A 27,286-nucleotide genomic window follows, 5' to 3' on the forward strand; every position below is an offset into this window, starting at 1 on the left:
TGCAGAGTGTGTGTCTTCGCTGGATTTTTGGTTTCCTCCCGTTGACAGAAACACAGACACACAGACAGTGGTCCTCCTGTGTGTGTGTGTGTGTGTGTGTGTGTACGAGAGAAGTTGTTGGCAGAACGGAACACGGATTCTGTTCAAGCTGGGTCACTGACTGGACTCGATGCGTTCTTTTCGAGGAGTAGCAGCGATCCGGGGGCTTTTGCAATGAGGTGGAGGACGGCAGGACGCATCTAAAGTGAGATGTGATTTTTTTTTTTTGGTTCATCAACCCCCTGACATTACAATCACGGAGTGACGGATCATCAGCCCCCCCATATCGTTCAACCTTTTTTGGATTTTGCAGACGGATTTATTTTGCATTTTATATTTCTCTCCAAACATTCACAAGGATTTATCCCTCTGATGTATGCGATGTGGAGACTACAAGTCGCCTTATGCACTTTCTCAGTGCTGTCCGTGTCGTTCGGTGCAGGGGACAGTAAAGCGCGGAGCTGTAGCGAGGTTAGACAGGCATATACGGCCAAAGGATTCAGCCTCGTCAATGTACCTCACCAAGAAATATCAGGTAGGCAATAAATCACTGATTATCGCCATGTGTTCGTCCCGTACGTGTTTAGACATGATCTTGTTTGTAGCAGATTAAACAAACAAATAAATACAAAACTACACTTCTAGCCATATACAACATGAACATGATATAGAGGCAATAAAACTATATCCTACTCCCCTCACGCTTAATCAGTAGGCTACCTTCAGCTTCACATTTTTATAGCCAATCAAGCTTAATTATTCCAAACAAATACATAAGCAAGTTATTTTTAATAAATTAAAGAGATATCTTTACAATTATTGCGATTGCATAAAACAAAATATGTAGGCTACCAATCAACCAATGCCATAGCCTATAGAGGTATAGGGACTACAGCCTACAGGTTATGTTGAATTTGTTGTCCCCGAAATATGGACTGTAGTGAATTGCCTGCCCTGTAGGCTACAACCTGCGCTAAAGGAAGGTGGGGTAGCCTATAGCCTGCACGGCTGCACGCTGCCCATAATTAAGCGGTATACCTTCAACACATAGGCTATTTCACTATAACTTCTGAGAAGCAGACAATTACAAACATGGATATTGTCCAGTCTATTAATACCTGAAGGAACTCTACCAAATGAACAGTTTAATGTTGCTCATGATGCCTGTCTATAGTGGAAAAGTCACGGATAGACTACAGTTCTATTTTCACTAAGTTCTGAGAAGCAGACAACAACTACAAACATGGATAATGTCCAGTCTATTAGTGGTTAATGCCCGAAGGAACTCTAGCAAATGAACAGTTTAATGTTGCTCAAAATTGATGCCTATAAAGTCATGGATAGACTACAGTTCTATAATTTCACTATAACTTCTGAGAAGCAGACAACAACTACAAACATTGTCCAGTCAATAAATACCTGAAGGAACTATACATGAACAGTTTGTTGCACTCAATATTGATGCCTCTGTCTATGGCAAAGTATAGCCCTCCAAGCAGAACCCAAATGCTACTGAAGTTTCTGACTTTTTGACGACACAGAGCATTGCGTCCTGTTGCATCAGTACAGTGCCACCTGGTACGCAGACTACATAAAACATAAACACCGTGTTTATGGCCTGTCTGCGCTCTTTGACGAAATGTTTTCGTGTGAGTGTTTCTGAATATGTGAAGTATAAGTACCCATACATGCCGCTGCGAATATCTCCTGTGGCACGGAAGCCGTTAAGTATTTTTAATCTTTGTTTGACCGATTTGGTCGCTTTGATTCTTCTCTTCCTTCCTTGTTTATTGACACCTCATTGTACCGCCTATCTGGCTAGCTAGTAGCGCTATAGCTATGACAGAGCAGATCAGAGGCAGGGACGTAGCCGCACAAGCCAACCGCACACCGGGAGGCGGTACAATAAACGGTAAACAAACAAGAAGAAATAAAGCGACCAAATCGGTCAAACAAAGATTAAAAATACTTAACGGCTTCCGCGCCACAGGAGATATTCGCAGCGGGAAGTATAGGTACTTAAAGTTCCCGAATTCAGAATAACTGAAGCAAAAAAAAGCCGTCACACGCCGCAGATAGGATCTTAGAGAGCATGTTTACTTCCGCGTTCCGGAATTCCCATACGAAAATATAGTCATGACCAGGGACCCAACAGAAAAGCTTTATGTAGGCAAAGTAATGCATTGACTACCCACTTGGGTGTTCTATTTTTAATGGTTATTGTTGTTATACAGTCTACTGTAGTAGCAAACTATACTTTATGCAGCATGCAATCTAATTATTTTCACAAGTTTGGAATCAGTGTGCATGTGGTGATTGTGGTCATTGATTCTTATTATCATTAATTAAGTAGGCCATACTATTTTCATAGCATGAAACATTACCTGATTGAAATATTTATTAACAGTTTGCAGAATTACAGTACATTTCAAGCACAAACTTAAAGGACTGTTAACTGTGAGTGGACGACATTACACTTGTTTACAAGAGGGTCCAGGCCACCTTGTTCAATTCATCAAAAACATTTAGAGACGTACAAATAGACACTTCTATATAGCCAAAGAACAGAACAGGAATTCATCATTCAGGGAAAATAAATGTGTGTTTTAGCATTTGCACTATGCAAATGAAACTAGTGAAATGCAGGGTTTGGAACAGTGTAAACTAAGGGATGTTTGAACACCTTGCAGTTTACTCCAGTATTTCTCAGGTTGTACCTGTTGCTCATATTCAACAGCAGCGTGAAGCTGGTTAAAGTGGATCAAATGTATAATGGTGTTTACCAGCAGGGGGCTGTATGCTCGCAGCACGAAACGTGGCATTTGGTATGGATTTGTCACAATTCCTCAAGGCTGCAAGATTTTAATTCGTGCTCTTTGGCATCGCACAGACAGAGGGTTTTATTATCTGCTGTGTGGTGGTAATCACATTTATGGTCCGAGCAGGAAAAAGAGATTATAGCCAGTCCAGTAAACGGTCTGTTTCATGAGAAGTTAAGTTGGTCAGAAACAGTTGCCTAGTATGAATGAATGTCTCTATTGCCTCTTCACAGACAACAATCTGATCAGTGTTGGAAGCAAAAAGCACTCTCTTTTTGTAAGGAATGTCACAGTGATCATACCTTCTATATCTTAAGTGACAATTCAAACCTCTTGTGGGCTATTGGCCGTGTGTGTGTGTGTGTGTGTGTGTGTGTGTGTGTGTGTGTGTGTGTGTGTGTGTGTGTGTGTGTGTGTGTGTGTGTGTGTGTGTGTGTGTGTGTGTGTGTGTGTGTGTGTGTGTGTGTGTGTGTGTGTGTGTGTGTGCACAAGCCAATAAGGATGTTGTAAGATAGACAACCTAGACACACCTATTTATCACATGAACCCTTGCTTCTGAGCATGTCATAATATAGGCATTTGGTGAAAATAACAGATACATTTGTACAATGCGACATGTTGTGATGCGTTGTGTGATCAGCTGTTTGTGGTGAAGATATTTGGTACAGAGGGAGAAAATGAGGGGTCTAATGATAGACCCCTGGGGCACCCCTAGGGGTCTAATGATATGATAGACCCCTAGGGGCACCCCGCTCATCCAAGTATTATTGGGGTTAAGTGGTTACGCCAACCGACAACATTAATGTACCATTCAGAATGTATCAAATAAATTACTTTGAAGGTACAAAAGAGTTTGCACGAGGAGAGAATATTAAATAGAAATGTGTAATGTACAAAAATCACTTATGGGAGCTAGTTTCCAACACCAGAACATCTTCATATCCCAAGCCTTTCCAAACACTAAAGTCACAGCATGGCGAGACGCAACAAAAGAAAAGACAGCTAAAATTGAGAGACAATGTCTAATCTGGTATTCCAGGCAGGTGTGTATGCTAAAAAATTACAATAGAAAAACGTTTGCACGCTGACAGACAGTGACACATCAAGAAAAGGCAAGAGAGTCCACTAACAAGGTTCTCCCCAGAGGAGAATGTGCTGCCCACTCTACAGGCTGTCTGTCCTCCCTGTCTGTGGGGTTTCTATCTATGCTGCCCCACTCTACAGGCCGTCTGTCCTCCCTGTCTGTGGGGTTTCTATCTATGCTGCGCACTCTACAGGCTGTCTCTCCTCCCTGTCTGTGGGGTTTCTATCTATGCTGCCCCACTCTACAGGCTGTCTCTCCTCCCTGTCTGTGGGGTTTCTATCTATGCTGCCCACTCTACAGGCCGTCTGTCCTCCCTGTCTGTGGGGTTTCTATCTATGCTGCCCACTCTACAGACTGTCTGTCCTCCCTGTCTGAGTGTCTGTGGGGTTTCTATCTATGCTGCCCACTCTACAGACTGTCTGTCCTCCCTGTCTGAGTGTCTGTGGGGTTTCTATCTATGCTGCCCACTCTACAGACTGTCTGTCCTCCCTGTCTGAGTGTCTGTGGGGTTTCTATCTATGCTGCCCCACTCTACAGACTGTTTCTCCTCCCTGTCTGTGGGGTTTCTATCTATGCTGCCCACTCTACAGACTGTCTGTCCTCCCTGTCTGAGTGTCTGTGGGGTTTCTATCTATGCTGCCCCACTCTGCAGGCTGTTTGTCCTCCCTGTCTGAGTGTCTGTGGGGTTTCTATCTATGCTGCCCCACTCTGCAGGCTGTTTCTCCTCCCTGTCTGAGTGTCTGTGGGGTTTCTATCTATGCTGCCCACTCTACAGACTGTCTGTCCTCCCTGTCTGAGTGTCTGTGGGGTTTCTATCTATGCTGCCCACTCTACAGACTGTCTCTCCTCCCTGTCTGAGTGTCTGTGGGGTTTCTATCTATGCTGCCCACTCTGCAGGCTGTTTGTCCTCCAGCGAACTCTTTCTTTGCAGACTCACTCCTCAAAGTATTGATGCTCAAAGTAGCGCCGTCCGTCCGTCTCGTATGCTGGATAATTTATCAGACACAGAGTGACACTGCAGGCAGTGAATCTCTAAATGTATAAGGCTGTACCTTCTCTGGAACTTTAGAGCTATTCTTTATTGATCATCATCCGTGTATGCAGGGACTTTTTTTGTGTGTTAACTTATTATTATGTTATGTTATTATCTGCATATGGTACAGTATAGTATTGCAAGGTTGTTATTTTAGTCATCTGCATAATTCAATAGTTCTGCACTGGTTGAATAGAACATTTAATTAAAATACAACTTGTGTGTGTGTGTGTGTATGATGATATTCTCAGTGTGTGTGTGTGTGTGTGTGTGTGTGTGTGTGTGTGTGTGTGTGTGTGTGTGTGTGTGTGTGTGTGTGTGGTGTGTGTGGTGTGTGTGGTGTGTGTGTGTATCCTTCCTTTACCATTTGACTTGTTTCTGTAACAATTATTCAGGGTCGTTTTGCTGCGGCTTTCCCTGAAAAGGGGAACATCGAACAGACATAATCACACAGCTAATCTAAATTAACATTGAAATACATTCTTTGTATTGTTTAAATGAAATTGCACTCTCTTGTAGTGAAGCATACACATAACAAATTTTAGCTGTCTCAAAATTAGAAGTTTGCAAACTATTTGAAAATTCTGTTTGATGCAGGTCAGTTGGCTGGGTATATATTATATACGGTAATGCTTCAAGTTATTTATTTAGGCGTGTGCTTGTGCTAGTATGTCTAATTGGATTTTTAATGTCTTCAAATAACCTTTGCATAAATACGACAGAGGTTAGATATGGCCCTTGGGAGATGGCAACGAGAATGCACTCAATTATGCCTAATTAGCAATGCTAACAACCCGGTTGTAATCTGCATGTATAAGTGTCATTCAGAGGCTGCTCATCCGTCCATCAGTCCGTCTCTGTCGCCACATCATGAGGCCACTGTGCCTTTGGCTATAGTTCTTTTAACAGATCTGATGTGTTAATTATGGGTCCCGTTTGTTTCCATTTGTACTTTCAGAATTAAATTAACGCTGAGGATTTTGCAGTCTAACTTTTTGGTGTAAATCTCCAATTTGCATGAGCTAATCATTGTGACAGTCAGGCACTGACTAGCGGAACAGGATTATGTAGGAGGTGAGATTGAAATGCATATTTTTCTTTTTTTGGGGGGTGGGAGTTACAGTCAAAGAGATTTGTAAGAATTCAACATTTTATATAAATATATATTATAGGACCCACATTTTAACACTGTGATTTCTCACTTTTTGTCTTGGTGGGACCTCATGGTTTCCTGGTGTCTGTCTTTTTTTTGTTTGTGAAAAATGACAGGTGTTGCTACTGTATACAGTATGCCTTATTGTTATTTAACCCATTTAGGCCTGACGTCGAAATGACGTCGAAAATATCAGTGGTTCTCAATATTTCATGTCAAGGATCCCAAAATCTATATGCCACCGACCACCATCTGAAAATATGTTGTTCCAGGGACCCCCCCCCCCTCAGAAGCAAAGATTTGAGTTGAAAAATAGCAGATCTACAAGTTCATAGCGTGGCTGAACTTGTAGATCTGCTATTTTTCAATAGCTAAAGTATAAGATAATGCTTAAAACACCAAAAGGCGTACCCGCCCAAAACGGGTTAATACTTTTCATTGTACTTTTCACTTCAAATTTGTCAAAAGTTCCACAAATATTTAGCATGATGATGGCATTGTCAACCTTATTTTTGAGTGGTGCAACCACTCCAAGGGACAGCAATGTCCGTGTTCACCTATGCGACGTTAATGTGACTATGAGCACCAGTATGACTATGAGTACCAGTAGGGGTGCTGAAACAGAGAGAGAGAGAGAGAGAGAGATAGTGCTGCACTGTTGCCTGAGAGAGAGAGAGAGAGAGAGAGAGAAGGGGGTGGAGGGGAGTTGCACCACTCAGTTCACACGGGTGTGACTTTTAGATGAACAACCATAATATTCAATTATACACATTCAATTATACAGGATTGTTGGAATTTGTGTCTCTGGGCTCCAGGGTCATGAAACCAGCACACTTACAGTAAGTACCAAGTACTCTACAAAATGAATAGTCACAAAGTCGCAAATATGCAGCTTTCGCTTCACAGCTGGTAGGCCGTTCCATCATGAACTTTTTTGTTATTGTATAATGTGATTATGGAGTAAGATTTGTTGCGGGCAGGTATTTTTAGTGTATAATGTGATTATGATGTTTGTTATGGGCGGGTATTTTCTAGTGGATATTTCTTGTTTATCCATGGTCGGGCACTGTTGTACAAATACATATATATTTACTGTAGTTGACAGACATGCTGGAAAACTAATGTTTAGGCTTTCCCAACCCAAGGCATGTTGTACGGTATGTGCACATCACATCATTAGCCTTCTGTATTTCATCATCTCTAGTGCCTCTTAACCCATTTCGACCTGGGAACGATTCTATAAATGTCTTCTACATCCTGACCGTTTTCTGAAAAACCTCATGTTTCATGTCAAGGACCCCAAAAATGATAAATTGGCCGCCGACCCCCCTCTGAAAATATGTAGTTCCAGTGACCACCCAGAAGCAAAGATTTGAGTTAAAAATGTTCGCTCTGAAAGAATATATATTCAAAGATTTGCAGCACATTTTCACGACTTTTCAAAAATAGCAGACCTACAAGCTTGTAGATCTGCTATTTTTCAATAGCTAAAGCAGAACATAACGTTTAAAACACCAACAGGGGTTCCCGCCTAAAATGGGTTAAACTGTGAAATGTACTGTAACATGTGTGGTCGACTGGTCGGGCCATCATGATGATGTCGTGCACACTTAGCGGTATAACACATCTCTGTCATAGTCACTGCTGCGTTTGGCATACTGTCATCATGATTGTGTATGTATTTATTTATCCTCAGGGATTGACATAACTCTTTTGGCGGTCAGTCAGACGTGAGGTAATTGGCTCCGTTTAAGCTGACTCAGATCAGATGGAGGTCAGTCATTGTGCCCACTTTATTGATAAAGTGTGTTACTTTACTTTCTCTTTTTGCCTAAGGCGCGATTCATACTCCTATTTTAGAGCCGAATAAAAGTGGGTTCGGCTCTGTAGAGCCTACAATGTGACGTTATTTGAGGTTCTGGGGGGCGGGTACCGTCCTAAAGTCGGCTCTTCGGTGCTACTGAAAATTTCTGACGAGCCGAAATCATTTGGGCACTACAGCGGTAAAATAGGAGTATGAATCTGCCCTTAGGAGGCTTGAGTGCTTTAGTGTTTAGTTGTCATTATGGCTGGTATAGGAGACAGAAGTGGATAATTATTCCACTATACACTATAACCAGGGGTGCCCACTCTTTTTTGACATGAGAGCTACTTTAAAAATGACCAGCTCAACAAGCTCTACTCACTGAAAACATTATAATACCATTGCTGAAAATGGCTTTGGAATAGCTAGCGCAGCGCTGGCATTATATTTAAGACAAATGCACCTGGAATGGGAAAGGGGAGAAATGGAATAGGTAGTTTTTTTTTTGTATTTCATTTGTAATCTTACCGACATTTGTGCGCAGCAACACTCTTGAAAACAAAGTATTGCATTATGGGTTTGAGCTGACAGGCACTTTTTTATGTCAGTCAATCAATCAAGTCAACTTCATTCAGTGTCAGATTTAAATTAAATATTCTTTAGGGGCATGTCATGCACATCACATTGACAGACATGCTGTCAGCAAGTTATTTGCCCAAAAGGTAGATCTCGATCTACCTTTTGGGCACCCCTGCACTATACAATGGGTGCGTTCGGAAATGCGCCCTGTCATTCGTTTATTCAGTGCACTCGGTGCATTGTCGTTTGAAAATCCAGTGCGCTGCGCACCGGGTGTGCCGAGTGCCCCCACTGAGCGACCCTACCCTGAAGCTGGGGTTGTCCGGTGTGATTGCGTCACAGCTGTGGTCATTCGTAAATAAGGCACACTGAACGCATTCTGTGACGTCACCGCCCACCACACTCAACAAACTGACCACATTCCCGGTGCGCATTTCCGAACGCACCCTGTATGAGGCCCCTGGCAAGTCAGTAGTTTTAGCATCCATTAGGTGGGCGGAGGGCGTGGGTGTGGGTGTGGGTGTGGGTGTGGCTGCGTGTGCGTGCGTGTGTATGAGGGAGAGAGAGATAGAGAAAGTGGATTGGGAGGGTTAAAAAGAGCTTTAAATGTTAATTCTTGAAATAGACATACCTTCGTCTAGTCTCAGACGAAGGTATGTCTGGTTCTTCTGCTCACTAAATTAGCCTCTACTTGTCGGATAGCCAACAGCGAGGTTCATCCTTGAAGAACACGTGTGTGTGTGTGTGTGTGTGTGTGTGTGTGTGTGTGTGTGTGTGTGTGTGTGTGTGTGTGTGTGTGTGTGTGTGCGCGTGTGTGCGTGTGTGCGTGTGTGCGTGTGTGCGTGCGTGTGTGCGTGCGTGCGTGCGTGCGTGTCATTCCAGGTCAGTCATCATTCATCAGTCCTTAATGCAGTTTGACAGTCTTCTGCACCAGTCAAAACTATCTTTTTGTACAGTTTCACAGCAGACAGATAGATGTCTACTCAGATGGCCGTTTGTATCCATCTCTGCTAATGCTTTGTGATGGAGCTCCTGCACTAGAACATGCTCTATTCCTCCTTACTGAAGAATAACTAGTGTCTTTGTGCTTTCTTTAGCCCATTAAAACCGGGAAAGCATCTGTGGCATTTTAGATTTGAGCTATATACTAGCAACATACACATTTCAGAAAACTCTTTAAAAGTTAATCTTTTATTTTTTTAAGACAAATCATTTCCACTGGAAGTTCCTTGAAACAAAAACATTTTCAGATCTAGTTTCTTTGAAAGTGTCCATGTCTCGGAGCCATAGAGTAGAATCGGCTCAGCGGTCGTCCGTCTTTCATCACAGCAGATAGAGAAAGGGTTCATATTAAATTACTTAAAACCCCTGTGATAGGAGCATAGTAACAACAGAAAGTCAGGCTATGATGTTCAATGGATCAGCTGAGAGATGGGCTTTCATTCCGTCCGTCATCTGTGATTGGCAGCCTACTTTAAGGTCCACAACTCGTGGAATGTTTTCAACTCCCGTATCTCATATCTATAGTCATAGAAGCATGTCTGTGATCTTCACACCCTCATACAGTCGAGCTCTAAATTATCTTTGCCCATCAGACATCCTTAGATGCGGTCCAAATCATAAAATAATTAAGTATCATCAAACATTCACTGGATATGTTGAAACAGAGCCAAGTAGACATCTTTAAAAAATATTATTTGGATGTTCTATTCCCACCCAGGCACATTACCGTGCTCTTGGAGCGAGATCTTCATGGAGCGAGTGAAGAATATCTTTTCATTTTCATGTAGTGTGAAGAACCCAGGCTGTGTGTGTGTGTGTGTGTGTGTGTGTGTGTGTGTGTGTGTGTGTGTGTGTGTGTGTGTGTGTGTGTGTGTGTGTGTGTGTGTGTGTGTGTGTGTGCGTGTGTGCGTGTGCGCGCGTGCGTGCGTGCGCGTGGATCTATGCATGCTTGCAGCCTTGCACGTACGTGCTTATACAATGTGTTTGTGTGCCACTGTTCTTTTCAAGTTATGTTAACCCATTTAGGCCTGACATCGAAATAAAAAAAATGTCTTCTAATTTCTGACGTTTTTCCTCATGTTTCTGTATCAGTGGTGCTCAATATTTCATGTCAAGGACCCCAAAAATGATATGTAATTGGCCACCGACCCCCATCTGAAAATATGTTGTTCCAGGAACCTCCCAGAAGCAAAGATTTGAGTTAAAAACGTTCGTTCTGAAAAAATATATATTCCAAATTTGCGCCACATTTTCACGACTTTTCAAAAATAGCAGATCTACAAGCTTGTAGATCTGCTATTTTTCAATAGCTAAATTATAACAAAAGGGGGCTCCCGCCCAAGTTCCCGCCCCAAAATGGGTTGAGGCTAGGAAATGCTACCGGGCCTGTCAATCAGGAAGAAGTTATTCATTCCTAGACAGAGAATCTGGTACCGTTGTGGGGAAACTGCCACACCCAGTCTGGGTCGTTAAGGTCTTCCTGACGCATGCATTTGTTATTGTATTTAGCGAATGCAAAGTCCTTAAGCCAAGCGGTTGCCTCCTGGTCTGCTGTATGGAGGGTGATTAATCCTCCTTCCAGTCTTTGGAGAGGACAAACATCTATGATGTGCTCCATAGTTCCTCACCACACGCACACAGTGGGGACGCATACCTATTAAGTTTACTGCTATGGTTCATAGCAAAACATACTGTACATTATCAAATTATTTCAGTTGTTTTCATGTCAAAATCGTTTTAGTGCATTGTTGAAACTGAAAGCACGGTAATGGATGTCAACATTTATAAACTAACATTATTAACTATTTAGACATGTTTTTAACCCATTTAGGCCTGAAAATGTTTTCTAAATCCTGCCAATTTTCTGAAAAACCTCATGTTTCTATATCAGTGGTGCTCAATATTTCATGTCAAGGAGAATTATATGTAATTGGCCTCCGCCCCCCCATCTGAAAATATGTTATTCCAGGACCTCCCGGAAGAAAAGTTTTGAGCTAAAAATGTTCGCTCTGAAAGAATATATTCAAACTTTTGGGACACATTTTCAAGATTTTTCAAAAATAGGAGACCTACAAGCTCTGCTATGAGCTTGTAGGTCTGCTATTTTTCAATAGCTAAAGTATAACATAATGCTTAGAACACCAAAATGGGTTAAAATAACCTGTTAACCTTTTCTGCTTCTTGCCGTTCAAACTGATTCTGAAGAGCATGATATGCTGACACAACTGCTAGACGCAATACTTTATGAAAACCTGTCTGGTAAATACCATAAGGCAACCTGGGGATGTGATGTCCTACTGTATGATGATTAGGGCTTTATAGTATACAGATAATATTTGAAAGGTTAAATACTACGATACCCAGGCATGTGTCATTGCCCCAGCTTATCCACCCAAGGTCAACAAATGCCATATGATTGTTAATCACAAAGCCATAGGCTTATTTATTCACCCAGATGATGGGAAAATTGCATTTGATCAACATTAAAGACCCTATTAAGCTAATGTCCTATTAGCCTCTGTCTGAAACGAGCAGTATTAGCTCCTGTCTATTTAAGGCAACCTTGAGGATGGAGAGGGACACTATATTTACACACCTCTTATCTCCCTATTTAAACTTATTTTGTAATTTAATGCCCTATCGTCATTCTATGTCGCAAAAATAGCCAATCTACAAGCTCAAAATGTAAGTAGATCTGCTATTTTTTATTATTATTAATATAATATATATAGATTTGTATTATCATGAGAAAGATGGCTTACATTATCCCATTGCAACATTTCAAGAATAGAAAGCCTGCAGTTTATATTAGTTTGGATTCCCCATTGATGATGTCACTGGTGGACGGGTTTCTCGGACTGCCCACAGCCCCTCCCATGAGAAACAGACTGGTTTCTGAACTGCCCACAGCCCTCCCATGAGACACAGACTGGTTTCTGAACTGCCCACAGCCCCTCCCACGAGACACAGACTGGTTTCTGAACGGCCCACAGCCCTCCCATGAAACACAGACTGGTTTCTGAACTGCCCACAGCCCTCCTATGAGACACAGACTGGTTTCTGAACTGCCCACAGCCCTCCTATGAGACACAGACAGGGTTCTGAACTGCCCACAGCCCTCCCATGAGACACAGACTGGTTTCTGAACTGCCCACAGCCCTCCTATGAGACACAGACTGGTTTCTGAACTGCCCACAGCCCTCCTATGAGACACAGACAGGGTTCTGAACTGCCCACAGCCCTCCCATGAGACACAGACTGGTTTCTGAACTGCCCACAGCCCTCCCACGAGACACAGACTGGTTTCTGAACGGCCCACAGCCCTCCCATGAGACACAGACTGGTTTCTGAACTGCCCACAGCCCTCCTATGAGACTCAGACTGGTTTCTGAACGGCCCACAGCCCTCCCATGAGACACAGACTGGTTTCTGAACTGCCCACAGCCCTCCTATGAGACTCAGACTGGTTTCTGAACGGCCCACAGCCCTCCTATGAGACACAGACTGGTTTCTGAACTGCCCACAGCCCTCCTATGAGACTCAGACTGGTTTCTGAACGGCCCACAGCCCTCCCATGAGACACAGACTGGTTTCTGAACTGCCCACAGCCCTCCTATGAGACTCAGACTGGTTTCTGAACGGCCCACAGCCCTCCTATGAGACACAGACGGGGTTCTGAACTGCCCACAGCCCTCCTATGAGACTCAGACTGGTTTCTGAACTGCCCACAGCCCTCCTATGAGACAGACTTTCACAGTAGAAAACAATTGACATTAGTGAGGACCAATTATATGAAGGTATAGGTTGAAAAGTGTGGACGTTTAAAAAAACAGATACATTGGACATGAAAAAGACTACTAATATAGACTGAAGTAATTAAAGAGGGTTATGTTTGCATGTTTAGAATTCTAACATCTGAAATCAATAATTGCGAACGCAGTGAGCACTAACTATGAGACCCTGCAGATCATGTCTGTCTGTGTGTGTGTCTGTCTGTCCCGCTGTGACACCACCCGCCCGCCACCAGCAGCACACACACACACACACACACACACACACACACACACACACACACACACACACACACACACACACACACACACACACACACACACACACAGGGCGCAGCTGTAGCACAGACACACACACACACACACACACACACACACACACACACACACACAACCACACACACACACACACACACACACACACACAGGGCGCAGCTGTAGCACACACACACACACACACACACACACACACACACACACACACACACACACACACACACACACACACACAGGGCGCAGCTGTAGCACAGACACACACACACACACAACCACACACAACCACACACACACACACACACACACACACACACACACACACACACACACACACACACACAGGGCGCAGCTGTAGCACAGACACACACACACACACACACAACCACACACAACCACACACACACACACACACACACACACACACACACACACACACACACACACACACACACACACACACACACACACAGGGCGCAGCTGTAGCACACACACACAACCACACACACACACACACACACACACACACACAACCACACACACACACACACGCCGAGTGGCGCGCTACGAGCTTGTAGGTCTATTTTTCAATAGCTAAAGCATAGCATAATGCTAACAGCAAAAGGGGTTCCCGCCCAAAATGTGTTAAAAGGGTAGGGAACGTTCTTTTGATTGGCCAAGATGGCCAACATCCTTTTCTTTTTGTTGATGAATGACAAGTAGAGGCATTGTGGGCAGGAGTGGCCATACAGAAATCCTTTACAAGTTCACTGGCCTCCAAGCTTTGGATCTTTCGGAAAGTCCATTTACAATCTTACAACACCTCGCCTAGGGCTAGAGGTTTAACTTTGATGGTTAGCAGCTTCAGACCCAGGGGAACAGTGCATTATTTGAACACAGACATCCATCCGTAGGCCATGACGAGTTAACCATAAAGCACAACTCCCCCCTCCTCTCAACTTGCCTGAGTCCTTCGATCTGTGTTGTTAGAAGACATACATACAGTATACTGTAGAAACCCGAGTGAGGGCACAGTTTAGTTGGGCAACACTGGGCCTGGGCTGGAATGCCAGAAAACAGCAGTTCCTAATGTTCCATTGGTGTTTAATCTATGCACGCAGCTCGTCTAGTTTATTTCCAAGGGACTGAACATGTGCTATAACTCCTCCAGTTGTTCTGTGGGGTTGTGCTCATCGCCCTGGCATGCTTCCCTCCATTTAATTTTCTCCGGCAACGAGTAAATTAACAACATGGGACCGAAGAGAGTATTGTCCGCAATGTCAAAGGTCAGCTCTCATCCCTCCACCCCCCCCCCCCCCCCCCCCCCCAGTGAAGCTTGTTATTGGTGTTTCATAAGAACTGTGGTTCATTCTGAACCACCGACACATGCCTGAAGTCTAAAGAAAATGGCATCCGGGCCAGCCCTAGAGATGATTTAATGTCAGCCCTAGAGCTGATGTAATGTCTGATGAATATCCAACATTCTAACATTAACATAAAATAAGGTTACATAATTACATAATATATTCAAGTAAATAGATTACATTACTGTCAATGAGGAACTGCCCTGGTGGTGCAGTAGTAACATATTCAATATTACTTCAAAGTAATAGTTACTGCAAGTAATAGTTTTCGTCCAGGGCGATGTTTGATGCGTATGCGCCGTGCCAGCGTATGACGTACTTGTGCTTGATATGGCAGTGGTGTCAGATTACACTGTTCGCCCAATAGTCTGCTGTCACCCAGGCGGATGTGTGCACCGCGCCCTTTAGGGCGAGGTCGCTTCTCTCCCTAAAGGCGTCTTACTGGTTGTGGCAGAATGAAATTTGTAGCTCATTGGTCCCGAGACGTTGCCAAAGCATTTTCGGGGGTCCCCGGCCAAAAACGTTGAGAACCCCTGAGCTACTCAACTGTATAAACCAATCAGCACAAGGTTAGCACCCTCTCTGTACTCCCCCCACCCCCCTCCTTCCCCTCCCCTCTCCACTCCCCTGATCCAGGACAAATAAATGATGCGTATTATGTGTTAAGTTTTTTTCTTAGAACATCCAAAGAGGAATTTCTTTGGTGCCCTTCCTTCCAAACTCTGCTCATTCGCTGTTGTCAAATATGATGGATGAGAATATCTGATGGCTGCCCTAAAGAATCTGTCAAACCACAGTAAGCGTTCATGCTTGAAATGCATATGGCCTGCAAACTTCTAAAGCTCGTCCTCCTCAGCACCGTCTTCTACAGCATTTATACGCAGCAGTGTGAAAAAGCCCTTGGCTGGCTCAGAAGACCGTCACAGCACTTTTCACTTTTCAATCAGCTGTTGACCCAAATCAGTAATGCAACAGGGATTAAGATTCCACCCTCTCAAGCTCCAGAAACCAGCAAATAACAGGATGAAGTGGGAACAGGGATGTGATTGTAAGTTTAGGGATTAGAGAAGGGGAGAGAGAGAGATGGAGCGAGTGAGGAGACGATGAGAGAGAGAAAGACAGCCGGTGCAAAGAACAGAGGAAAGTAGCTGTGTGCCGTGTAGGTATAACTGAGAGCCCCAGAGGTCAGTGCAATAAGACGATGAACACAGGCCGGCGTCATGGGGTGACCTTTGAGGGATTAGCCCTGCATGCTGTTTGTGTTGAGGTGGTCACTTGTTCATGCACACCTCGCTGCATCTGTTTTATTTGCAGTCACCGTGGATGCGGTTGAGCTGAATGAGTTCAGAAAGTAAGCTATACAGCGAGTCGTGTCCACCTCCAAAACTGTACCAAAAAAGTCCTATAAATGTATTTTATTGTACTCAAAATAAATTAATTTCTCTAGCCCCAAGTTTGCATTAATACAGCTCTAATTATCATGTTTGTTGCAGCTGCAGGGAGTTCTCTGTTGTTTATTACTATGGCCTTTCGTTTCGCCTTCTGAGCCTTTCGTTCCTTAGGGTAATAATCTCTATATAGCAGAGTCCCAAACCTCACATCAGCAACAGACTCAGAGACACCAGAACGTCGTAGCACTGCCTTGTGGGAGATCCCTCATGGAATATCATGTCGAGGTGGCAGGGATGCAAATACCTCTCACACTTGGGACTTTGTATTTTTGTTTTTCCCCACGCAGGCAACACATGGTTGAGGTGATTTGCTAAGAGAGCCATTCCACAGAGAGTAAACAGTAAACAGGCATCAAGCAACAATAAACATGGCATGCCAAAATTGTCATAGCAACAGCACTAACAAATGGAGCCAAATATCACAAAGTTGACAGTGTGAGTGCAATCTAGGGCTTTCACTTCTAGTGATTTTTGAGGGGCGCTATCCCCTCCTATACACAGGGGGCGCTATCCCCTCCTATACACAGGTTTGAGGGGCGCTATCCCATCCTATACACAGGTTTAATGTTTGTCTTTAGTTCAATGTTTGTTTTGTAAACGCATTGACAATGAAGGGAACATTTACGTCATAATGTGTCATAATACACATGTCATTTACGTCACTATTGTCTCTTTATTGTTAATGGCGTTTAATGTTTGTGTTTGCACCGTTTGTTTTACATCACCATTACATCACCTAATCAACATGAGTTAGACTTTAATATATTAGCGCCCCTCACTTCACACGGTGTGATTTTAACTATTTGACTTGTTACCTAGTTTACAAAAATAAATTATTTTATTTATACTATGTGATATGAATAGACGAGTAGCAGTGTTTACCAACCACTTAAACCCTATATCCTCCTCCTTGGTAGTCCATCGTTGTCGAAGATGACGTAGCTTCCTTGTCCTTGTGGGTTTGGCCGTGATCATCGTTGCTGGCGACGATGACCACTGTAGATGTCTATGAAGCCCGGTTCTGGCAACACATACCATGCCACAGTGTGGTACTGGAACAGCACGGAGGTGTCTTTGCTGGCGCCGTGCCATCCTTTGCTGCGTGCGGTTTGTGACCCCTTCATAGCATAAGGAATGCCAGAGTGGGCGATTTGCTGCAGCTGACTCCAGATCATTGGGTTTGATGTTACACCTCTTCAGTGTCTGTATCTTTGCATAAAGTAGTAGATGTACAAGCTCACAACAAGGCATTGCATCTCTGCGAGTTTGTAGATATGCAATGTTTGCCTCATAATTGGGACGCTATAGGGTTCATGTGATTAAAGACACTGATTAGTCAACCATTGTCTCCACGCAGCAGTGGAAAACCGAAAGCCGAAATAATGGAAAACAGGCCATGGAAAGCTGTGTGTAATGATTTTCCGGCACACGTAGACGTTGAACTGCTAGAGTGCATGAGAGTGAGACCGTGACTGACGGGCAGGGTACAGTAAGCCACGTACAGTAACAGTCTTTGTGATGGCACTGGCAAGCTAGTGAGGTGGTGAGCTTCTCCAACCTTTTTCATACAAACAATCTCTGAATATGGCAAAATGCAAAGACATGCTAGACTAAACTTTCCTAGTTATGGTACCCAGAGTTCCATGTTTGCAAAATCAGGCGTCAATATTGTTGGAAGTGCTCAGACAGTGAATGTGAATGTTAGCACATATGTTTAGTCATACGTTGCTCCAATTAGTCTTACGCTACATTTAGCAAATGAGGTGCACATTTTTGGACTATTTCAGGATTGGCAAAAGGAAAAAGTACATAGCCTACTACACTGTAACATTGTGAGTGGTTGCACTGTCACTCTGAGAACGTACTATTTGTGCAGTTTACACATGGATTAATGAACACAGAGGTCTTCACTGTTCACTGGGTTAAGGTTTAACAAGGGAGTGCAAACTGCCTGGTTGCATCTGTCAAGTGAAGACAAGAGGTGATAATGGCTCAGTAAGAGACGACTGAGGAGTATAGCCTCCGCCCCCCTACCATCTTTGCAACATTCAACACATTCCATAAACAAGTTTGGAAAAATAATTGCCACGTACTAGAATGTCCTAGAATAGATCATGTGTGAAAGGGTATACTGTACAAGTCAAGATAAAACAAGAGAATGTGTGTTGTTGAAACGATGTTCCCAATTAGATTAACTCATGACGTTGGGCGTGATCTCCATTGCAGCTTTCAAGCTGAAGAGACCCTTTGGTATTTCTTTGTAAAAATGCTGATGGCTGATCTAGTGTTATTGGCAGATTCTGAAATATTAAATAATTATGACTTCATACACTATTTTAGGCACAATTCCTTGTATCTCCATACATTATTTAATCTTTTTATGCCTATATCATTACTAAATGTGTTGCCTGGTATTAACAGTGTTGGATTAACCCACAGAAAGTATTAACAAGAGCTTGTGACTAAATATACATTTTCCGTTTCCTGAACTCTTAAGTGTTTTAGACATACAATACAAGGTTTTCACCCAACAGCAACGTGTTCGCGGCAGCGGTGGCCGAACGGTTTGCGGAGCGGTCTTGATACCGGAAGGTCGCTAGTTCGTATCCCCGGACCGACACGTTAAAATTACCACCGCTGAAGTGCCCTTGAGCAAGGCATTGAACCCCTACCATGAAATGTTCTATGAGCAGGGCCTGGCTGTAAACAAGTTCTTGAGCTTAGTCCAGTTACCCTGGGTAAGTAACTTTGCTTTGCTTAAAGGTATGCAATATGAGGTTTTATTTATGTATAGTTTTATTGATCACATCTACGCCTGCATATCTTTTTTTTTTTATCGCAGAAGTTTTGAATTTTGCTCGGCCGATTTTAATCCACCGATCGATCGGAGCATCTCTCCAACCCGGTGACCTTTTGATCACAAGATGGCCTCTAGTGCGTTTGCGTTACGGCTGGCCCCGGTGATATGACAAAGTACAGTAGTGATCCGTGTTTCCCCTGTAATTGAACAGGCTTGGTGGATCACCTGTGTGTGTGTGTGTGTGTGTGTGTGTGTGTGTGTGTGTGTGTGTGTGTGTGTGTGTGTGTGTGTGTGTGTGTGTGTGTGTGTGTGTGTGGTCTCAGCTCAGTATGCCAGTGGCTTGGGAGTATCTTTATCTCACTCTTAAGTTACCTCCTCATTGCTCAATTTTATATTCAGTCTGCCCTCAACCTCATTTTTTACTCTCATCTGCAGTCTTTCCTGCTATAGGCTTATAGTATTATTTCCCATTATTTTGTGTGTGTGTGTGTGTGCGTGTGCGTGCGTGCATGCGGCAGGGGAGGGTGGCTTGTGTGTGTGTCAGGAAGAGGGTTGGAGGCTGCGGGGCTAGACGATGGGTTTTCTGGGGGTTTTCTGGGGTTGTTTTGCAGCTTGTTGATGTCACTGTAAAGATTAAGAACAAATGGAAAGCTAGGAGCGCACAGCAGTAGTGTCGAGGTGCTGACCACAGGAGATAATACTTTGACTAAAGAAAAGAGGACGCACAGCTCGTATAGTCACGATGCTAGAAACTTTAACCCATTTTGACCTCGGAACGATTCTATAAATGTCTTCTAAATCCTGTCAGTCGTTCTTCAAATTTTCAAAAATAGCAGACCTACAAGCTTGTATGAGCTTGTAGATCTGCTATTTTTCAATAGCTAAAGCATAACATAATGCTAACACCAAAAGGGGTTCCCGCCCCAAAATGGATTAATAAACCAACGTTTCGGCAAGCAGGTTGCCTTCTTCAGGGTACTGTAAAGATTTAGCCATGGTTCACATCATGACGTTCACAGTTCACACTCGTATACGTCATGGCACGACTTCACCCTGCTTTGAGCGGCTGGCTACATTTACAGTTAACGTGTACATAAACGTTTAGATTTCAAATACAAATAGTTCTCACCCATGGTGCCACGGATGTTAGAATATTGCTGGGTCGGTATTGGCACCCATTCGTTTCCACGTTGTTCAATAAAAAAAGAAAAATGGCCATAAAATATTGGTGTACTCAACATGTCCGGGTTCACTTTTTGGCTACTAGGCTAATATGGCAGGTCTTTTCGTTAAAGCCACAAAGACATGGTTGTGGTTTTCTTCTACAGTACCTGTATGTATGATTGCATCTACTAAGACAGTATATACCTGGTGAGAGACCATAGAGTTTTGCTAACAACAACATCTTTTTAATATGGATATAAAACCCATTTCCAGGTGCCAGGGCGAAAGTTCTGTTCTGGGGACAAGGTGTCTTCCTCTGCCTGAGTCGATACTTTTCTCTGAAAGGAGAGGCGAGCTCCTCATGTTTTCAGTGTGGCTGAACCTGCTTTGTAGAGGGACTGCGTAAAATAGCCTTTCTAGTAAATACAGAGACATTTTTGCAATGTAATTACAACGACTTAATGACACTAAAACGACTTTCTGATGGAATAAAAACATTCTTTAACATTCCAACTGTGTTAATGTGGCGAAAAACGAAAACCACCAAAAACAAAATAAAAGTATTTTGGTCTTATTGTGCAGTTTCATTAGAGCCGACTTGTGGTTGACAATACTGGAAGGGGTCACATTTTGACCTGGGAACAATTCTACAGATGTCTTCTAAATCTTGACAGTTTTCTGAGAAACACTATGTTTAATGTTTCTCTGTCAGTGGTTCTCAAAAATGTCAAGGACGCCAAAATTATATGTAATCTGAAAATATGTAGTTCCAGGCAGGGACCTCCCCCCAGAAACAAAGATTTGAGTTAAAAATGTTCACTTCCGAAAGAATATATATTCAAAGATTTGAGACACATTTTCACAATTAAAAAAAATAGCAGATCTACAATCTCATAGCTTGTAGGTCTGCTATTTTTGAATAGCTAAAGTATTATTATTATTATTTTTTTTAATGTTCTGTTTATTCATTTTTTGTTTTTTACAAAATAGAAGTAAATTCAGAAATAAAAACAGAGTGACAAATACAAAAATAAACTAAAACACACACAATAACAAAACACAAACTCCAAATCAAGACAACCAAAGAACATTCAAATCACAACAAAACAATAAAAACAATATATAAAAAATGAAATAAAAACTCCAATATAGTCAATATTCATAGATCATGGTCACAAACATCGTCCAGACAAGACAGGTTGGGCTGTCAGGCGACAGTTATACAGGTTCAATCGGGGGCACAAGTGTAAGGCGGTCAACATGAGATAGAAAAGGCACTCCAATTTAGTCAATATGCAAAGCAGATCTCGTTCACAAACATCATCCAGGCAAGACAGGTTGGCAAGTCAGGCGACAGTTAATCAGGTTCAATCAGGTTCAATCGGTGGCACAAGTGTAAGGCGGTCAACATGAGACAGAAAAGGCTGCCATGTTTTACTGAATTTGGAGATTGAGCCACGCAATGTATATTTAATTTTTTCCAATTTTAAAAAATGCAGTATGTCCGATATCCAACGGGAATGTGAAGGGGGGTATGTTTTTTTCCAATACATGAGAATAAGACGTCTTGCCAGAAGCGTCACAAAAGCGACAAGGTCAGATTGATATTTAGGCAGGGGGATAGTATCAGGAAGGACGCCAAATAGGGAAATAATAGGGGATGGCTCTATGGGAAACTGTAACACATCTGAAATAGTATCAAATATAGCTGACCAAAAAGACTGTAAGGCTGGACAGGTCCAAAACATATGAAGAAGATTAGCTGGAGCCTGGTGGCATCTATCGCACTGAATAGCTAAAGTATAACAAAATGCTTAGAACACCAAAAGGGGTTCCCGCCCAGAATGGGTTAATAATATGAGACATCCTACACACTTCAGGTGATGCATACTCATCCTCACTGGAGGTAACAGTGACATGCTCTTTGAAAGTGTCCACTGTCCAGGTCTACTGTATGTACAGTATCCTGCTCGGACATCTTCCATGATTATTGACACTTTCTAGTCCCAATGGCATGGTGTCTCTCTCTCTCTCTCTCTCTCTCTCTCTCTCTCTCTCTCTCTCTCTCTCTCTCTCTGTCTCTCTCTCTCTGTCTCTCTCTCTCTCTCTCTCTCTCTCTCTCTCTCTCTCTCTCTCTGTCTCTCTCTCTCTCTCTCTCTCTCTCTCTCTCTAGAGACATTCATCATCAGTCCTGGTGAGCATTCAGTGAAGGCAGTCGATCACCTGCATTTGTCTTTGCACGTGTCTGTTAATGTTCAAACCAATTAGTATGTCTTTGTTCATCAGAATTGGCTATGTGACCACGTTGTGACCACGTTGTGACGACGTGTCCCAGCTGGGGAAATGTCTTTAGAGGCTCAAAGACTATAAAGAGCAGCAAGATAGATGGAAGTAGAGTCCATTCTGGTCCATTGACCAGATGTCACTAATTTCTCTCTGGTTATAATAGCCTTATCTGGAACCGGACTCAATCCATGCTGTTACCTGCAGTCAAGTCTAATATGAGGGAGGTGGGGGGGGGCATTAATTAAGGACATTAATCCTAGTAGAAAAACCTCTCATCCTGCCAACCTGCGGAGAGCCAGTTGCCAGTCCTGTGGAGGGCAGTAATTCTGGGGTCAGGAGTTGGTGACATTGGCTAATTACACACTCTCACATTGCATCGCATCACGTTGCATGTCGTTGTTGTTTCTACCCGAAGTAGAGCCCTGTGAGCCCGGTCCGTTTCTGTCTGACCAACGGGCCGTTTCTGTCCCTGACCAACGGGCCGTTTCTGTCCTGTCCCTGACCAACGGGCCGTTTCTGTCCTGTCCCTGACCAACGGCCGTTTCTGTCCCTGATCAACGGGCCGTTTCTGTCCCTGACCAACGGGCCGTTTCTGTCCCTGACCAACGGGCCGTTTCTGTCCCTGACCAACGGGCCGTTTCTGTCCCTGACCAACAGGCCGTTTCTGTCCTGTCCCTGACCAACGGGCCGTTTCTGTCCTGTCCCTGACCAACGGGCCGTTTCTGTCCCTGACCAACGGGCCGTTTCTGTCCCTGACCAACGGGCCGTTTCTGTCCCTGACCAACGGGCCGTTTCTGTCCCTGACCAACGGGCCGTTTCTGTCCCCTGACCAACGGGCCGTTTCTGTCCGTTTCTGTCCCTGACCAACGGGCCGTTTCTGTCCCTGACCAACAGGCCGTTTCTGTCCCTGACCAACGGGCCGTTTCTGTCCCTGACCAACGGGCCGTTTCTGTCCCTGACCAACGGGCCGTTTCTGTCCCTGACCAACGGGCCGTTTCTGTCCCTGACCAACGGGCCGTTTCTGTCCCTGACCAACGGGCCGTTTCTGTCCCTGACCAACGGGCCGTTTCTGTCCCTGACCAACGGGCCGTTTCTGTCCCTGACCAACGGGCCGTTTCTGTCCCTGACCAACGGGCCGTTTCTGTCCCTGACCAACGGGCCGTTTCTGTCCCTGACCAACGGGCCGTTTCTGTCCCTGACCAACGGGCCGTTTCTGTCCCTGACCAACGGGCCGTTTCTGTCCCTGACCAACGGGCCGTTTCTGTCCCTGACCAACGGGCCGTTTCTGTCCCTGACCAACGGGCCGTTTCTGTCCCTGACCAACGGGCCGTTTCTGTCCCTGACCAACGGGCCGTTTCTGTCCCTGACCAACGGGCCGAGCCGGGCCGGACCAGGCTCACGTGCCGTTAGATTAATGTTTCGATGTGAATTTCACCCAGACTGGACTTTCTTCTGCAGCGCAGCAGCATGCTCCACTGTCCGCTCCATAGTGACGTGACAACCCCCCCCCCCCCCCCCTTCTCTCTCTCTCTCTCTCCCTCTCTCTCTCTCTCTTCTAATTAGTTATGCACTGCAGCTGTGCGCACACACACACACACACACACACACACTCCGAGACGGCGTCAGCTACGCGTTGTGAGCTTGTAGATCGGCTACAGTGCCGTTCTAGATCAAAAAGCAAGTCACAATTAATATACTGCAGGATAATTACCGCTTACCAAACGAGTGAGCTAAACTGAACCTGTTTTTAGTCTTTTAGTCTAGTTTTTATTTGTTGACGAAATTGTCAGTACATTTAGTCTTAGTTTTAGTCATCATAGCTTAGTTTTTTATTTAGTTTCCATTTAGTTTTTGTCAGTGGAAAAAGGTAGTCGACAAAAACAATTCGTCTTAGTTTTAGTCGACGAAAACAACACTGGCTGAATGCTGGTTTTGGTTTTGTTCCGTTCACTCCCGTTTCCTCAACTGATTCCTCAACTCTCTCTCTCTCTCTCTCTCTCTCTCTCTCTTTTATTGTTTTGAGGTCTCCTCTGATCTGCTGTCAGTAGGTTAGTGACTAGTCCTGGCTAGAGAGATATGACACTTTTTGGCATCTGCCACTTGATTTAAGTTGACTTGATTGATTGACTGACATAAAAAAGTGCCTGTCAGCTCAAACCCATAATGCAATACTTTGTTTTCAAGAGTGTTGCTGCGCACAAATGTCGGTAAGATTACAAATGAAAAAAAAAAAAAAAAACACGACCTATTCCACTTCTCCCCTTTCCCATTCCAAGTGCTTTTGTCTTAAATGTAATGCCAGCGCTGCGCTAGCTATTCCAAAGCCATTTTCAGCAATGGTATTATAATATTTTCAGTGAGTAGATCTTGTTGAGCTGGTCATTTTGAAAGTAGCTCTCGTGTCAAAAAAGAGTGGGCACCCCTGCTGTACTACAATATGGCTTAGAAACAGAATTTGGATTTTAGATCTGCGATGCTTCCGTAAGGGCCCATAGCGTGAGGAACAACGGTCGGAACATTATTAACCCATTCTGACCGGGCACCCATTCTGGTGTCGGCATCATGTTATGCTTTAGCTATTGAAAAATAGCAGATCTACAAGCTCATATCGCGCCACCGAGTGGCGCGATACGAGCTTGTAGGTCTGCTATTTTTGAAAAATCGAAGAACGACTGACATTTTTTAGAACCTGATCTCAGGTCAGAATGGGTTCGTCAGACCAGCGTGTGTCCGGCGGAAACCTCGTATGAATCTGATCTCAGGTCAGAATGGGTTAATTAAATGCTGCACAGATGTAAATTGTTGGAGAAATGGCTTAGTCCCCCCCTCCCCTCCCCTCCCCTCTCTCCCTTTAATTTTTGAATGGACTGGACTTCAAGGACTTGCTAGGGTGTTGAAAAGACGGTCGGTACGCTACTCTTTGTTTTGGCGGGTCGTGGGACGGGTGAGTCGTTGATTCATAATGTTTTGCAGGACAGGTTATATGAAAAAACCTGACCCGCTATCACTGAGATCGGCTTCTGTAAAATGTTTTGCCTTTCTATAGGCAGAACAAATCATGTGCTCTTCTAACAGGGAATACATTCCTGCCGTAGTGTACAAATTCTTCTCTTACAACCAATGTCAAAACTCGACTGAAATGCAAAAAGGTCACACAGTCTTGGCCCACTCTTTCCATGCACCCACGCGGGCTACCATCTTTACATTTTAAAGGAGAATTCCATACTGAAAGGCTTTCTCACCTTTCTTTGTAGTTGTTACGTCCCCACCAAGGAGGTCCAGGTGTTATTTGTAGTTGTTACGTCCCCACCAAAGAGGTCAAGGTGTTATTTTGTGCAAAAGCTCCTTATTGGCTATTTCCCCTACCATAAGCCCTAAATGAATTGCATTGAATTTTATTTTATTTATTATCCTCTCTTCATAATGTATTAATATCCCAAGCGGCACACTTTACTACTTATTTAAATGGAAATAAGCGAATTAGCACAACACCCCATAGCCCCATTCAATTCCTATTCAATTCAATGCAATTCATTGAGGGCTTATGGTAGGGGAAATAGCCAATAAGGACTTTTTGCACAAAATAACACCTGGACCTCCTTGGTGGGGACGTAACGACTACAAAGAAAGGTAAGAAAGAATGTCCTTCTAGCATGGAATTCTCCTTTAAGTTGACTAACAATCGCGGTACCAAGCACTCTGGAGGAATAAGAGGAAGCTTTCATCTTGCCCACAATGGAGCTGTTGATGGACATCATTTCTGTGTGCATGGAGGCAGAGGAGAGGTAGGAGAAGAGAGATATAAAGCTCCTTTACAAACCTAGTGATGGATTCACAAGCTCAAAATAAAAACCAATACACAAGAATGGCATCTGTGTTATTGTGGGAGAGACGGTTCACATTCTCTGTGAGAGGATGCATACTGTATGTGTGCCGGCAAGTTATGAAAACACGTTCAGTTTGACTAGACATAGCGCTAAGGAATAGTTCCGCACAAAAATATGACACTGACAGAAATAATTGCCTTACATCAATGTTAAAATATTGTTCACAACACACTCACAATATTATGTGAGGTGCATGAGAACTAAGAGGAAATGAGCCTCTTGTCAGTTCATCATAATTTATGTACCGTTATGCTCAAATTGTTGTAGTGTGTTGAAATTGAAATAGTTCCAACTCTTGCTTTACAAAACTTTATCGCGATGGCGCGTGGCCGTGCACAGGGGAAACATAATTATCTGTCCACGGGAAGCCGGGCTGGGAGGGTTGATCTCTGACGCTGCGTTAGCGGCTTCTATAGGTGGCAGATGGTGTGGAGCGGAGGGGAATAGGATGCCTCACCGTTCCGGTCCAGGCTCCTCAGCAGCAGGTGAGCCAGTATGGTTCAACAGAAGTGCAACATTGAAAAAAGTCACAGTGGAAGTGAGAGGGCCACCCACTGTGGCTGCCCACAGGAATGCAGAGTGTTTACTGTATGAAACGAAATCGGTCAAAATATGTGTTTACTGTATATATTTGGAAACTATAGAAAAATCACTTCAAGGAGGTGCTGGGTTCAAAAAAGTGACTCTTCATCTGGTCAAACTCAGTTTGACCAGATGAAGAGCCTTGGCTCGAAACGTCGTCAATAAAAGTTATCTT

General features: G+C 43.8%; 1 protein-coding gene across 1 annotated transcript in view; it reads left to right on the forward strand.

The window, feature by feature from the left end:
• Positions 1-250: 250 nt before the first annotated feature.
• Positions 251-27,286, forward strand: part of LOC310854509 (glypican-6-like) — a gene marked incomplete at its 3' end in the record, with an annotated part of 202,607 nt that continues 175,571 nt past the window's right edge. Inside the window, exon 1 of the mRNA XM_083759189.1 lies at positions 251-574. Coding sequence (XP_083615315.1) covers positions 412-574 — 163 coding nt within the window. The 5' untranslated portion in view covers positions 251-411. The remainder of the gene's footprint in view (positions 575-27,286) is intronic.

This window comes from Protomyctophum parallelum, assembly GCF_964188405.1.
Source record: "Protomyctophum parallelum genome assembly, chromosome: 2".
Classification (NCBI taxonomy): domain Eukaryota; kingdom Metazoa; phylum Chordata; class Actinopteri; order Myctophiformes; family Myctophidae; genus Protomyctophum; species Protomyctophum parallelum.